This window comes from Macaca nemestrina, chromosome 3 (genome assembly GCF_043159975.1).
Source record: "Macaca nemestrina isolate mMacNem1 chromosome 3, mMacNem.hap1, whole genome shotgun sequence".
NCBI lineage: Eukaryota > Metazoa > Chordata > Mammalia > Primates > Cercopithecidae > Macaca > Macaca nemestrina.
In genome coordinates this window covers 36,204,745-36,220,857 of record NC_092127.1, presented here as the reverse complement: position 1 = coordinate 36,220,857, position 16,113 = coordinate 36,204,745, and the positions used below count along the sequence as shown (strand labels likewise).

The following is a 16,113-nucleotide window of genomic DNA, read 5'->3' as shown; positions in this document are numbered from 1 at the left end:
GATTCAATTTGTGTTTACATTAAAATTTTTTTTCAATTAACATTATTTCATATATACTTCTCCATTACTCTGCCACTAAAAGCATCTCTGGCTGGACAGGGTGGCTTGCACTTGTAATTCCAGCACTTTGGGAGGCCAAGGTGGGTATATTGTTTGAGCCCAGGAGTTCAAGACCAGCCTGGGCAACATGATGAAATCCTGTCTCTACAAAAATACAAAAATCAGCCAGGTGTGGTGGCCTGCACCTGTGGTCCCAGCTGCTTGGGAGGCTGAGGCGGGAGTATTGTTTGAGCCAAGGAAGCAGAAGTTGCTGTGAGCCAGGATTGGGCTACTGCCTTTCAGCCTGGGTGAAAGAGTGAGATCAGGGTAGTAATGAAGAAAAAGGCTAGGTATGGGAAATAGTATGGAGGAGGGCACCATAGGACTAATTCATAGATTTAAAGGGTGTAAAGGAAAGATGAATTAAATATGACTCCTTCGCTTTTTAAAGAAAATTATTATTAGTTTTTAGATCGAGGTATTTCCCATACCTAGCCTTTTTCATCATTACCCTTGTCTCGGAAAAATTTATAAATAAAAATTTTAAAAGGAGCTCTATAACTTGGATTTTAAAATTCTCTATGGGCTTTGGTTTCTTCTGTAAAATGAGGCAGTTGGGCTATTAAATGATTTCTAAAAAATTTCCAGCTCTAATATTCTGTGACAATATCTAGGACTGACAAGGGGAATAATGGAAATATAGCACAAATGACACAGGAGTCTTCTTTGAAGAACAAGGTTACTCCAAAACATGGATGCTGCTTAATGGGCCATAACTTTCCTGTTGTCCATGAGTCAGCATGAAAAATAACTCCAGAGGAGGCTAAGTAGGTCAGATTTATCTAAGAAGACAGCTGTGTAATCCCGTATCCCTCTCCAACCCCATGGCACTGCAGATACATGCTTCTGGCTCTGTGAACAACAGTCAAATAGCATTACCCATTTTGTAAAGTCCACAAGACCACAACTTGAAAAATTAAGCTGGCCTTACAAAGTTTCAGAAAAAGCTACAGCAGTATTTACATATGGTCCATCTCAATGTTACTCTATCTTTTAAGTCATTTCTATTGATGCTGTGATACTCGTTAGTGTGGGAAAGACTTTACTAGTAAAAGAGTAAAGTAATTTAAATGTTGGCAAAAAACTTTTGTATCACAACTTTAAATCTGTTTAATAAAACCAGTTAGGCTGTCAATGTTTGCTTGCTTTCCTTTACATGTATTATAGTCATACGAGGACTTAAAATTACATTCTGTAAATAAATAGGCCCATGAGAATACTTCCATTTAGAAATAAACTTTGAAGGTGCAGTTACTGCTTAAGTGGGCTGTGCAAATATTCCTGTCACTGGAGTTCCCTTTAACTCCGTGGGGGACCTTCAGAATCCAAGGGGCAAATATAAACTTGGAGAAGTGAAGAGAAAAAAAGGGCACATTGAGATGGCACTGGAGATCCTTGCTAAATAAAGGAAGATGTTGTCAAGGAATACAGAAAAAAGTATGGAACAGAGACTACTGGAGGTATTCAAGTTGGAAAATGCAAAGTGTCCCCCCCCTCTTTTTTTTTCACATCAACAACTTATATTTATGCTAATCTACTTACATGTTAAGTCTGGCCAAGCAATTAGACTATTTAGCCTTGTTTGGAGTTAAATGCAGACAGTGTGAGACTGTGTTCACAGTACTGTATTATGTCTTTAGGAGAGAGGATCTAGACTTCATTTTGTCCTTCTCAGGATTGTGTCTGCTATGCAAGCACTGGCTTTCTATAGTCTGGCCTGTAAAGCACCAGAAGCAATTAAACAGAGGATCAATGTAAACAGGTGTGTCCCATCACTTCCCCTCTTCATACTATATTGTTCATATTCTCTGAATTTCATACAAGCTACAGTGAAAGCAGTAAGTTAACTTTAAAAAATCATAAGATTGCCCATACTTCTAGGTTATGCAAATTGATTTCTGAATAAGCCCTTGTTTGTGACTTCGTTGGTAAAGGCAGGATGTTAACTTAAAGAGATGCCAGATTTTGGACTTGTTAGTTATAGACATCGAAACCTGGAACTAGGAAATACATTTTCACGTATTACTTCCATTATCCTACTAATGATAGAAACAGGCAACTGGCCACATCCTCGACCCCAACCTTATTTCAGGAGAGGCTGGCTGAATTTTGCAATATAATTTCAAAAGGGAGTATTTGCAGGGTCTTCGAAGCTATAAATCCCCTAGGAAGTCTTCCCCACCTGTCAGGACCTGGACAGTGTCCACAGAGGGTGCCGGGCGCACTACCGCCACGCGGCGCTGAGGTCAGCCTCTCGGGTTTTGGGAGAGCTCTTTTTATTCTAAATTACAGACTTTGCAGCCACCGGATATCCTCGCTGCATAACTGGCAGTGGCCATGTGGCTGCACTCGCGTTTCCTGACAACCACTGCATTATTTCCACTAATATCCTGTGTCCAAGGCCTTTCGCTTGGCGACTCCTCGTTCCCACCTCCACCGCCACCTCTTCCCTCGGGGGTAATCTCTCGATCGTGGTTCGAGCGCCTCAACAAAGCGGCAACCACCCAAAAGTTCATGAAAATGCACTTGGCAAAAGTGGGCCGCTAGTCCCCGCGGACAGTTCTAAGCGACACCGTCCCAGCCGAGGAAAGCGCCCGGGCCCCGCAGAGTGCGCGCTGCGGGGCGGGCCCGCGGCCATGTGCTCCGCGCCGGGGCGGGGCGCCAGCGGCCGCCGCGTTCGCATTGTCCACTTTCCCCCGCACCCCGCCGCGTTCCGTCCCTCCCTATCTGCGGCGCACACGCGCTCAGACCAAGCGGCGCGCCCGGGGCTGGAGCTGCAGCAGCTGCGGCGGCGGCGGGGGCGGCACGGGGCGGGGCGGGGCGGCACGGGGGCGGGCCCGGGGCGAGGCAGCTGGGGCGCCAGCGAGCTAGTGGCGAGTGCGGCGAGCACCGGAGAGGAGCGCGAGCACCAGCATGGCGGGGCTCCGACGCCCGCAGCCCGGCTGCTACTGCCGCACCGCCGCGACCGTGAACCTCCTGCTGGGCGTCTTCCAGGTCCTGCTGCCCTGCTGTCGTCCGGGAGGGGCTCAGGGACAAGGTCAGCCTTGCGCAGCTGGGCTCGCTCTGCCTCTCCACCCCGCCCCCGCTCTTTCTTTTAGGGAACTGCTGAAATCTATAAGAGGGCGAAGGGAGGAAAGGGAAAGGGGCAGGAGAAGGAAGGAAAGCTGTTGCAATTCTCCGCTGATAACATTTTCTGACCACAGCGTCCCCTCCCGCGCCCCTCTGCCCCGTACAGCTGGAGAGCGGGGCAGTCGCGGGGCTTGGGGACCGCTAGCCGCTCTCGCCCTGGAGCCTTTGTGCGCGGGCCCCTGCGCCCGGGGCGCAGCCCCCGCTTTGTGTGGCGCGCGCGGGTGCCCCGCCGCGGCCCGGCTTCCTGCAGCTTTGTTTCCCCGAGCCTGGCCGCCCAGGGTCCATACTCCAGATGCTCGGGCTGCGGAGCCCGGAGTGTCCCGTGGGGTGTCTTCAATCCCACTTCGTCCCCCTCCAGCATGAGCACCCCGAGCCTGCACGCTGTCGCCTTCGCGTCCGAGGGGCCACCGGCTCACACCCCGCCCATTGTGTTTTTATCCTTGGCTCGCCCCTCAGATGGCCTCTGTTCCTGGGAGGAAAAAGAGACGTGTTTTGGTGAGGCGGGTGGCACGGAGGGACGGTAGGGGAAACAGGAAGCGTTTCTTCAGCGTGCATTAAAAACATGCTGTATTTTTTGGTGTTCCTGCAGCGATTGAGCCCTTGCCGAACGTGGTGGAGCTGTGGCAGGCAGAAGAAGGGGAACTCCTGCTGCCCACTCAGGTGAGGACGACCAGGTGACAGGGCGGCTGTGGGTGTGCAAGGGAGGAGAGGCGGGGAGGCCGCTGGTCCTCCCCAACCCCTGTCCAAGAGGCACAGGCGCTCGGGCCACTTTGCAAGGCAAATAAACGTTAGGGGCCGAGCCTGAACACCTGGCAACGGTGGCCTTCCCAGCTCCTCCCACGCCATGTGACAGGGCGTGAGTCAGGCTGGCCCCAAGTTCAGAAGGTGGGAACCCAGGCCACCTCAGCAGGGACGCGGCCAGCGGTCTGCTCGGCCTTGGGTGTCCTGGGTGCACACTGTTCCCTAAGTGAGCTGGTGCTGTGTGGATGGCAAGTGGCTAAGAGGTTGAGGACAACAGGAGTATTGATTTCATAAATGTTAGAGTGGTATTTGCCATTAGCGTTAAGTAGTTTTGGGATGAAGATGTGACTTTAAAGGATGTCATCTTGGATTTTCTCCAAGTGCCCTTAATTCCTGTTAAAATACACCCACTTAAGAACTTGAATTTCAAGTTTTTTTCTCTGTATAATGATATGATGATTGCATGTAGAAAAATAATTACATTTTATTGGGAATCTGTAGCATCATAGAGGGTTTATTGCTGCAACAGATACAGTACTGCAAAGCTTTTGTCTTTTAACTTTTACAAGAAATTCCCATTGACTGTGAAGTGTGCACATTGAAATATAATATTGTTGACTGCCTTTCACCAGTAACAGTAGTGATCCAAAATGCATTGTTTGGGTGGGAGTGGCTTGAATTATAAGGGAATATTCAGCTTGTGTGCAGTACTTTTTTTTTTTGTTTGTTTGTTTTGTTTTTTTTTTTTGAGACGGAGTCTCGCTCTGCCGCCCAGGCTGAAGTGCAGTGGCCGGATCTCAGCTCACTGCAAGCTCCGCCTCCCGGGTTCTCGCCATTCTCCTGCCTCAGCCTCCCGAGTAGCTGGGACTACAGGCGCCGCCACCTCGCCCGGCTAGTTTTTTGTATTTTTTAGTAGAGACGGGGTTTCACCGTGTCAGCCAGGATGGTCTCGATCTTCTGACCTCGTGATTCGCCCGTCTCGGCCTCCCAAAGTGCTGGGATTACAGGCTTGAGCCACCGCGCCCGGCCAGTACTTTTTAAGATGTTCATTACTTCCCACGTTGGTGGCAGCACTTAATTCTGTGTTGCGTCTTGTGGCTGTTTAGGGAAACAGGATGTCTAGCTATAACTTTACTGGAGAGGCTGTCCAGTTTTACATTTCAGTTTTCTCGAGACCTCCTATGTGAAACATTCAGAGTGCTGGTTTTGAGATATTTGGAATATTCATTTTGATTAGGGCCAATGAATAACAGCTTCAAGGCTGAGAGGTGATTTTAGAGGAGAATTTTCCTGGATCCTCCTTGAAGACCAGCAGCCTGAATGAGACAGGTCTTTTGAGAAAAGGCCCCATCAGGATGAGGAGCAGATAGGTTCTCCTTCTCCTAAAAATTTATTCTCAAATGGATTTTTCCCCCCGATTTTAAATAATATACATATGTGTTTTGTTTGGAAGATACAGAAAGATAAAAATAACAGTAGAAATCCATCGTATTAAATGCGAGAACCACATTTAACTGGATGTATTTATTTAAAAACTAATTATGTTTGTGTATATCAGAGTTGTTCAACAGTGGCACTGGTAACATTTTGGGCTAGAGAGTTCTTTGTTGTGGGGGCTGTCCTGTGCACTGTGAGATGCTGAACAGTTAGCATCCCTTGCTTCTGCCCACTAGACGCCAGTGGCACTCACTGCTGCTTCCCCCTCTCCCCCACCCCCTCCTGATTTTGACAACTAAAAATGTTTCCAGACATTGCTAGATGTCCCTGGGGAGCAAAATTGCCCTGGTTGAGAAGCACTGGTGTATATCTATGTATATGTATTCGCGTTTTTGCTCAATTGTAGTTTCTACCTCTTACTTGCTAGTGTTGGAAGCCAACCCAGACTAAAAGGAAAGTAAATTATAGATGATTGAGTCTAGTATTATAGACTCTCATTTGTTAGAGCGTTAGTTGAAGATTTAGTAGGTGTGCTCAGAGATGGAAATGTCAAGGCTTATGATATGATTATTCATAGGCTCAAAAGTTATTTTATACAATTCTTTCTTTCTTTTTTTTTTTTTTTTGAGACTGAGACTCCCTCTGTTGCCTAGGCTGGAGTGCAGTGGCGTGATCTCGGCTCACTGCAAGCTCTGCCTCCCTGGTTCATGCCATTCTCCTGCCTCAGCCTCCTGAGTAGCTGGGACTATGGGCGCCCACCACCACGCCTGGCTAATTTTTTTATTTTTAGTAGAGACGGGGTTTCACCGTGTTAGCCAGGATGGTCTTGATCTCCTGACCTCGTGATCTGCCTGCCTCGACCTCCCAAAGTGCTGGGATTACAGGCATGAGCCACCATGCCTGGCCTATTTTATACAGTTCTTAATTTCTGGTTTGTTTATATGTATAATACAATTTGTTTTGATAATAGATGTCAGAATTCAGAAACTGGGATATTCACTATAGAGGGATTTATAGCTAAGCTGTTTTAATCAAAGCTATAATGAAAGTGAAACTGGCATTCAAAATAATTTTCTAAATACTTCATCCCTGTCTCTATGTAATCCTTTTAGAAGCTATCTTGTCCTGCTTATACCTGGGCCAAGGGTAAGGGAGATACACACACACACACACACACACACACACGTGTGTGTGTATATATATATCTCATAAGCTGCAGAGAGTTTTGAAGAAAGTTATTTTAAATGAATTATTTTCAAAGTATTTTGAATTTTTTCAGCAAAAATTCCCTCATATGTGTCAAATGGAGTCTGTTGAAAAGAATATTTATAGGTGTTATTTAAATTTGAGGGTTTTCTGCTTAATTAACCAGTACATTGGGTTTCTTTCATGCAGGAAGACTGAAAGATGGCTTCAGAGGCTAAGATTTGTCAGTAGTAGATGCAATAGGAACTTTAGAGGATGTGGCATTAAATAAAATACTGGCCATCCGGTAGCTCACGCCTGTAATCCCAGCATTTTGGAAGGCTGAGAGGGGTGGATCACCTGAGGTCAGGAGTTTGAGACCAGCCTGACCAACATGGAGAAACCCCATCTCTACTAAAAATGCAAAATTAGCTGGGCATGGTGGTGCATGCCTGTAATCCCAGCTACTCAGGAGGCTGAGGCAGGAGAATCCCTTGAACCTGGGAGGCGGAGATTACAGTGAGCCGTGAATCGCGCCATTGCACTCCAGCCTGGACAACAAGAGCGAAACTCCGTCTCAAAAAACAAACAAACAAACAAAGAAAACACACTAACATATTTGCCAACACTGTTTGTATAGTTATTTATTTTGGACATGTCTCCTGTTGATTAGGTCATTTGTTTTTTGTTTTTTTTTTTTTTTAAATGATGGGTCTCTAAGTGATCAAGAACTTACTAACTTATTAGTAAAACCAAATACGACAACTGATTTGTTGTAAACTGTCAACCTCTGGCTAGGTCTCCCGGGTTTGAATCTCAGCCCTATCCCTTTTTAGCTCCATAAATTCACCTGTTTATCCTGTTTTCTTATCTGCAAAGTCTGGGGAATGATGGTGCTGGTTTCAGAAGACTTTGAGAAGATTAAGTGCCTGGAACTTAGTGAGCGCCTACTGTAGGTTACCTGTTATTTTAGTGGTCCCTGAGCTGACTGGTAGATTTGGTCACTGGAGGGCGTGAACAGCTTTCTTGTTTTGAAAGGTCTGAATAGTATTGATAACTCAGCCCTATTGTGTGCTCTGTGATTGTAAAGTTGTATTAATCTTATCTTTTTGTTATATACTCTCATGTCATAAAATCATTTGGTGTAGGAACATACAAACTGTATATCCATGGTGATCATGAGAGGAAGGAGGAAAAATATATGTGATTTTATTCTTACATTTACAGAAATTTTCCTCTGCTCTCACTATACTTCAGCACACTGAATGAGAAGTGGTGATGGTGTGGAAACCAAACAGGTGTTTCATTAGCTTATTTTCAAGAAGTAATTGGGTGTATGCAGGATACGGCTTCGTGTACCTTTTTACTTTGCCTTCAAAGTCAGAAACTGCGATTCCTTGTGATCCACGCATAGGTGATGTCCACCTGACTTGCTGTGCCCTGCAGGGCCTTCTGTGTCAGTCCTCTGGGACGCCCACTCCAGCCCGACCCTTGGCCAAGCATGTCCAACACGTATCTGTTGAATTAATGAATGCAACAGCCCCGTTGTTCATTCAGGGCCTGTCCTTCTGGACTCCTGCCCTGCAGTGGCATTGTCATCGTTTCTCCCTCTTTGAGTTTCCTGTAGTGTCTTTGTTTTTTTTGTTTGTTTTCTTTTTTCTTTTGAGACCGAGTGTTGCTCTTGTCGCCCAGGCTGGAGGGCAATGGCGCGATCTCAGCTCACTGCAACCTCTGCCTCCTGGGTTCTAGTGATTCTCCTGTCTGAGCCTCCTGAGTAGCTGGGATTACAGGCATGCGCCACCACGCCCGGCTAATTTTTGTATTTTTAGTAGAGACTGGGTTTCACCATGTTGGTCAGGCTGATCTTGAACTCCTGACCTTGTGATCTGCCTGCCTCAGCCTCCCAGAGGGCTGGGATTACAGGTGTGAGTCACCGCGCCCGGCCCGTGTCTTTGTTTTTCTCCTTTATCTTGTGCGTGCCTTGTTGCCTTAACTGAGTTCTCCTTTGAGGGTCTGGCCTGCTAAGGGTTGGTGCCCTGCTGCGGCCACAGTGTCCTGCATACAGTAGACATTTAGTACTGCCCATGAAGTCATCCTGGTGGAGGAGAGGCAGTTGTCAGTGTCTTGCCTAGTTCCCCTATTTATGAGGTTGGCTAAGTCTGCTGGTAACAGGTGAAATGCCTTAAATGTTGATTTCCTAGTATTGTTTGACAATCACATTTTAAAAAATCAGCTCTAGCTGCAAGAAGAGCAGTCTAGAATCTGTTCTTTCAATCCATTGAGACTTCTTTGAGAAGAGAAGCCTCGCTCCTGGTGCCCCATGGTTAGCAGGTTTGGGAACCAGGGACAGGTGCTGAGTAGGAGCAGCTGTTACCTAATACAGAATCATGTTGGTGCTGGGCAGTGCTGGGCAGGCTTGGTGCTCCACTGCCCTTATTTGTTCATTTAGCAAAGATGGACCTTTAGGGCGGGCCCATTAGGTCCCCAGAGATACACTGATGAATAAGAAAGAATCTGCTTTTAAAATTGTCAAGTTGATTTTCCTGCATCTTAAGTCAGAGGGTGTAGATAACGGAAATTGGTAGAAAGTGAAACAGGAAATGATACACTGAGATTCTGAGTTTTTGTTATCACAGGTACTGTGTTCTGTAACAGCATCTTGCTCCAGTGACTCATTGACCAGTATTTGGTAATCTTTTTGTCATAGAGATTTATTTTTGGTTTAATCAACTTCTATCAACATGAAAAAATAACAACATGGGTTGGGCACTGCTGGCATCATTTAAATTCTTTATGAGTATTAATTCATGAACACACTAAAGACTATGAAGTTTACAGATGAGGAAATTGAGGCACAGAGCAGCGAAATTACTTGGCTCAAGGTAATAAGAAAGTGACAGTGCTGGGATGTTAAACCAGTGAGTGTTTAACTACAGAGCCCAGGGTTTTAGCCATTACGTATGTTGTGTGAGTTTCAGTACTGTTTGACCAGAAAAACACTATTATGGTGGTAAAGTTTCTGTGTCTGAGGGAAAGCATGTCACATTCTATTTTGGTTCAGAAAAAGTTGCTAAGTGAAGTTCCCATAATAGTCATATCCACATGCAGTTAAGAAACAGCTGGCTCATACTCAGCTCTGCAGATGTTTATTGAGCACGTACTGCGGGCCAAGCAGTGCGTGTCAGGGATGTTATTACAGTAGACAAAAAAGAAAAAACACCTGCCCTTGTGATGTTTGCAGTCTAAATGGAAGCATAGAGATAGACAGTAAACAAGACAGAGAATAAATTTTAAGTAATTTAGTCAGTTCGAAGGTCATACATGTTATGTGGTGGCAATGTGGGGTGGTGATGTGAGTTGCAGTTTTAAGAGGTCAAAGTGTACCACTCTGAAAGGGCAGTATTTGAACCAGTCTTTGAAAGTGGTGAGAGAGAACAGGCAGTGCAAAGGCCCTGAGGCACTTCCCAAGAGGCAGTGGGGGAATTACATGCTTTTGACCCTGCCCTTTGTGGTTGGCAAGATCAGACTGGTAATACCCTGGGACCACAGTCAAGTGCTGAAATACAGGAACTGAGAGAAGAGGCACCCTGCTTTGGAGAGGTCAGCTAAGGCTTAGGGACAAGGGAGGCCTTGGAGATCCGCAGCAGCAAGTGTGTGCCTGGGGCCTAGCCCAGAGCCTCGCCTGGTAGACAGTGAAGTTCATCGTTTTTGCTCAGACATTTTCAGCTGGAGCCCAGGGTGCCTGCTGCAGTGTGGTTGTAGGGGTAGGGCTGGGTGTGTCAGGGCCTGTGTGGGACAGTGCTGCATGCTGGTGAAGAGCTTGGTGTGCATCTGACCAGCTGGAGGGAGCCATCGTAGGTTCTTGAGCAGGGACTGACGCAATGACATGGAGTGCTGGGTCCTTACTGTGTGATAAGGGTGATAAAGAGTGAGTGATAGGAGGAGACTGGTCTGTGCTGCACAGAGTGCGATGGTGCACAGGATGGTTGCAGGCAGCAGTCTGCAGGCAGAGGAGAAAGCTGCGTTTGTCTTTCTAATGCAGCCGGGCTACTGATGGTGTGGGCTGTTGTGTTGGAAGAAATGACAGGTAGGAACTGGGTTTCCTGTGAGTGGGTAGGTCTTTCTGGTAGGAGGTGAAGGGAGGAGAGCAGTGCAAGATGACTATAAGATTTGCCCAGGGGTGGCCGGGTACAGTGGCTCACGCCTGTAATCCCAGCACTTCAGGAGGCCGAGGCGAGTGGATCACAAGGTCAGGAGTTCGAGACCAGCCTGGCCAACATAGTGAAACCCTGTCTCTACTAAAAATACAAAAATTAGCCAGGTGTGGTGGCATGTGCCTATAGTCCCAGCTACTCCGGAGGCTGAGGCAGGAGAATTGCTTGAACCCGGGAGGCGGAGGTTGCAGTGAGCCAAGACTGCGCCATTGTATTCCAGCCTGGGCGACAGAGAGAGACTCTGTCTCAAAAAAAAGAAAAGAAAGAAGCAACGGTTAACACATGTTCTTTTTCAACAGGGTGATTCTGAAGAGGGTCTGGAGGAGCCTTCTCAAGAACAAAGGTAAGGAAAAAATGGGGCTGGAAACCTGCATGCTGAGTGTCCCTGCCTACTTTGGGTGCTCTCTGAAGTCTCAGTATATGTCTGTGTTTATGTGTTTGGTGTTAACCTGTAATACACCTTTCTCTTTGGCATTTGTCTTGCCTATACCCTCTAATAAATTAATACGACTTTGTTTTAAAATAAGGTTGTTTAGAAAGCTGTTAGAAATGGCCCTCCTTCGCCACTCACCAATTTCACTTTTTCCATGATGTACTTGTGCCCTCCCTCTTGCTTATAAACATCTATTGAGTGCCAGGCACCATGCTGGGTGGTGAACATGAAACACAAACAAGACCTCTGTTTTGTGTAGTGGGCAAGTAGGTCTTTACTGTAGGTAAAATGATTATGCTTATGACAAGAGCTATCAATAATTAGTTTCCTGTGGTAGAGAATAATGAGGTGGATGGGGTGGTCAGGTGAGGCTCCTTTTAGGAGGTGACATTCCAGCTGAAGTCTGGAGGAAACAGGAGCAGCCACACAGCAGTGGGAACAGTACTTTGGTCAGAGGGAATGAAGGTGCAAAGGCCCTGAGGCTGACAGCCCTGCCAGTGATCCAGGAACTTGGAGAAGTCCAGTGTGGTTTGTAGGATGGTGAGATAAGGTGTGTAGGCCTTTAGAAGTCACAGTAAGGAATTTGGGTTTTATTTTTAAGTGTGGTATGAATTGTTAAAGAATTTTAAGTAGGGGACTAGCAAATCAAAAAACATGAATTATTATTATTATTTTTTTGAGACAGTCTCACTCTGTCCCTCAGGTGGGAATACAGTGGTATGATCTCGGTTCACTGCAACCTCCGCCCCCTGGGTTTAAGCGATTCTCCTGCCTCAGCCTCCCAAGTAGCTAAGATTACAGGCACATGCCACCATGCCTGGCTAATTTTTGTATTTTTAGTAGAGACGGGGTTTCTCCATGCTGGCCAGGCTGGTCTCAAACTCCTGACCTCAAGTGATCTGCCCGCCTTGGCCTCCCATAGTGCTGGGATTACAGGCATGAGCTACTGCACTGGACCCTGTGAATTCCATTTTTTAAGAGAATACCATGGGGCAGTCTTGGTCACTTGTCAAATTGGGTCCCTTGGAGCTACACGAAGACACTCTAAGTGGTGTATAAGTAGGAGGATAACTTACAAGGAATAGGCTTCCAGATCCCCAGGGTCTATGTATCTCCTAAAGCTGATCTGTCTGAGTTGTAAGTTACCATTTTCCCCCTCTGCTTTCACAATCTCATTTCTCCACTTTACAAAAGAAAGCTGTATCTTTCACCCAGCCCCAATCCTGCTGTTGGCTTCATTTTGGGCAAAGAGACAATTTGAAATATTGGTGTTTGTTAGGAAAAAGTGATCCACTCTGATTAGATGACAAATTCTTTAGTAACTTTGGTGGTTTTCAGATTGTTGCTTTTAGTAAAACTGAAGGAGGACCCGGTGAATTTGACAACTGATAGATCATTCAGGTTACTTTTAATGATGGCTTACTATGTGATTTTTAGATGAAACACTGAGGTAGTTTAGAGAATGTGGGGACAGTGCTGTAATGAAGGTATTTCCATACTCGTCTGTTTATGTCAACAAGCTTTTTCAGTACTTACATTAAAAAAAAAAAAGATTAAAAAAGGATTAAGTTTATAAAAAACCTGTCTCATTCTAGTAGTAAGTAATGTTCACATGAAGCAGCTGGGGGGAGAACAGCTCTGTTCATCTCATTAAAGGATGCATTTTCAATAAGATTTTACTTTCTATGTTTAATTACCTATCAAAATTTGTAGAACTTGTTGCTTTGATCAATTGTATGCATTCGGCCCTCTGTATCTGTGACTTCCGCATTCGTGGATTACAACAAACTGGATCGAAAATACTCAGGAAAAAAAACCGTATCTGTACTGAATATGTACAGACTTTTTCTTGTCATTATTCCTTAATACGGTATAAAAACTATTTACATAGTATTCACATTGTATTAGGTATACCTGGCCCTGTGAATTCCATTTTTAAGAGAATAGGTATTACTAGTAATCTAGAGATGACTTAAAGTATACAGGAGGATGTGCATAGATTATATGCAAATACTGTATACCATTTTATATCAGGGACTTGAGCATCTTCAGAATTTGACATTCTTGAGACGTCCGGGAACCAATCCCTCAGGGATCCGACTATACTAATACAAATTGTATTGATAACTTTTTTTTTTTTTTTGAAACAGAGTCTCACTCTGTCACCCAGGCTGGAATGCAGTGGTGTGATCTTGGCTCACTTCAACCTCCCCCTCCTGGGTTCAAGTGATTCTCCTGCCTCAGCTTCCTGAGTAGCTGGGATTGCAGATGCACACCATCACGCCTGGCTAATTTTTGTATTTTTAGTAGAGATGAGGTTTCACCATGTTGGCCAGGCTGGTCTTGAACTCCTAAGTTCAGGTGATACACCGGCGTCAGCTTCTTAGAGTGCTGGTATTACAGGCGTGAGCCACCACGCTTGGCCTGTATTGATGACTTAATTCAGAGGAAAAAATATTTAGGCCTTATGGTCATAGGAAAAATTTTTTAAAAACCTGAAATTTCAATTTGTATTTATAGTCTTTTAGCAGAAGGCTTTGAACATAAATTCGTATTCAGTTAAAATTCCTTGGGTGACGTGGAATAGAAATGATTTCATGGAGGAAAAGGAACAATATAAGATATCCAGCCATGAAGTTTATTTTTGTATTTAAAAAAAAGCATAAAGATAGATATCATTTCAGTGGTATTTAGATTCCATTGAATATATTTTAAAAAGGGATTGTGAGTTTTATTAAAAATACCAGTATGTACAGTGTGGCAGAGATTACATTTTTACAGCTGGTAAATGCTCACAATTGTAAATGCGACACAACTTAAACATCCTTTTTGGGTGTATGGGAGCAAGAAAAGTTGAGGAATGTTGATATCAGGGTAGGGGGTTGGTAGTGGATGGAGGGAAATGGAACTTTTTGAATATATTCTTGAGGTGGGACAGATCCTTTACTTGTTGAATTTGTTGTGGAGTGTGAGGGAAAGAGAAATCACGGAGAGAAAGCATCTAGATTTTGGCTTAAATGTCTGGAGAGATGGTGATGACTGTGCCGGGAAAGGATTTAGTGGGGAAGGAATCAGAAACTGTGTTCGGCTGCCTCCTAGGAATCTCAGACTTGATATGACACATCTACAGGGAGATGGCGGGTAGAGAGTTGATATCTCTCTGGAGCTTGGAGGCCAGGGCTGCAGACCCAGGTGTGGGTGTGTGCAGCCCATAGACAGCTGTGTTGCAAGTGCCTTTGTATTTGTTTTCTTTTGTAGATGCAGTTCTCTCCATTCTTATTATTTAGGACTAGTTTCTTTTTGCTAGTTTTTTCAAAAATCAAACTTTAGGGTATTCGTAGATTTCATCCTTATTGGTCTTTTCACACAGCATCAGATTATCAGAATGAAAGATGTGGGAATGAGGGAGAATAGGGTCCTTTTTGACGATGACATATAAAAAATAAATTTTACATCATGCCTGTGTACTTGCAAGCATATATATGGATGTATGAATATATACATGTGTATAATCGATGTACTTATTTATAAAAATGAATTAAAGTTTCAGAAAATAATACTCTTGTTGCCTGCAATGTATTCTATTTTCTATTGCATTTTGTTTTATCACCTACTGGCTTTATTTATTTTTTGGTAACAGCTTGATCGAGATGTTGTTCACATAGCATATAATTCACCCATTTAAAGTGCACAGTGGGTTTTCAGCATGTTCAGAGTTGTATAACCATTACTACGATCAATTTTAGAAGAACATTTTGTCTTCTCAGAAGAAGTGCCTTACCCTTTAGCCATCAGCCTCCAATCTCCTGTCCCTGCCTGGATTCATTTTAAAACTCAATGCATCATAGTTCACAGTCTGATCAGCCTTGATTTAGATGTTTTATCTTCCTGATATTAAATATTCCAGTATTTTCTCTTTTACTTCTACTTTTTAAAAACTTGACTTGTAAGCCTCTTTGTTTCTTTTGGCTTTTCTTGGGTTGAGGTCTGTTCCTCATGTGTAAAGAAATGATCATGATGTGGGTGGGATGCTGCTTTTAAAAACCTTTGTGTCCATTTTTTGAAAATGCAGATTCTGGAGCTGTCTCCAAGAAGTAGCTCTGTAAGTGTAATGTTCTGTGATTGGTAAATTAGTCAGCTACGTACTTACTATTCACTTACCTTCTACCTTCTTAATTTTGTAACTTCCCCAAAACCCATCTAATTTCTTGCTACTTTGAAAAGAAAACTTTTGCTTCAGAGTAGATTTAAGTTTATAGAAAAATTACAAAGATAGTACAGACATGTCCTGTATACCCCTCACCCATTTAACCCTAATGTTAATATCTTATATTACTGTGGTACGTTTGTCACTGAGAAACCAACATTAGTATCTTACTATGAGCTAAACTTCACACTTTATTCACATTTTACTAGTTTTTCCCTAATGTCCTTTTTGGAGGCAAGTCATTAAGTGAAGTTGAGCTTCACCGACACAAATTATGTGAAATTCTGTATGGGAGATTTGTCAGTTCTCATTTATTTATATCTTGTGAGCTCATGGATATTTATACTTTGGGTTATAATCCAATATTAGATTTGCTCTGCTGTTTTAATGTCATTTATCCTTAATCTTATTTATGAAGTTATTAACATTTGTTTACACATTTTTCAAACTTTGTTGTGGTTTTAATTTTAATAACTACCCCATGATACCAGCTTAATGATGGTCAGGTGGACTTAAAGTCAATAGAAGCACCGTTTATCAATTCCACAGAATGAATGCATTGTCTCTTAAGAATCCATACAGAGGAGTCACTCCTAACTTGGGACTTGAGAAATACATTTGACTGTGAGGCAGTCTTAGCATGTTCCCCAAATGTAAAGGAAGCACTG

At 44.1% G+C, this 16,113-nt stretch overlaps 1 protein-coding gene across 5 annotated transcripts in view; it reads left to right on the top strand.

Moving 5' to 3' along the window:
* The first annotated feature begins 2,973 nt into the window (after window positions 1-2,973).
* TMEM131L (transmembrane 131 like) overlaps window positions 2,974-16,113 on the top strand; it is a 170,001-nt gene continuing 156,861 nt past the window's right edge. For 2 of the 5 annotated variants that reach the window (XM_071092912.1, XM_071092911.1), the window contains exons 1-3: window positions 2,974-3,136; window positions 3,818-3,888; window positions 11,105-11,148. In XM_071092912.1, coding sequence (XP_070949013.1) covers window positions 3,013-3,136; window positions 3,818-3,888; window positions 11,105-11,148 — 239 coding nt within the window. In that variant the 5' untranslated portion in view covers window positions 2,974-3,012. Of the gene's footprint in view, window positions 3,137-3,330; window positions 3,724-3,817; window positions 3,889-11,104; window positions 11,149-16,113 lie in introns of those variants that run through there. The other 3 variants (XM_071092914.1, XM_071092910.1, XM_071092909.1) reach the window with 3 other exon arrangements.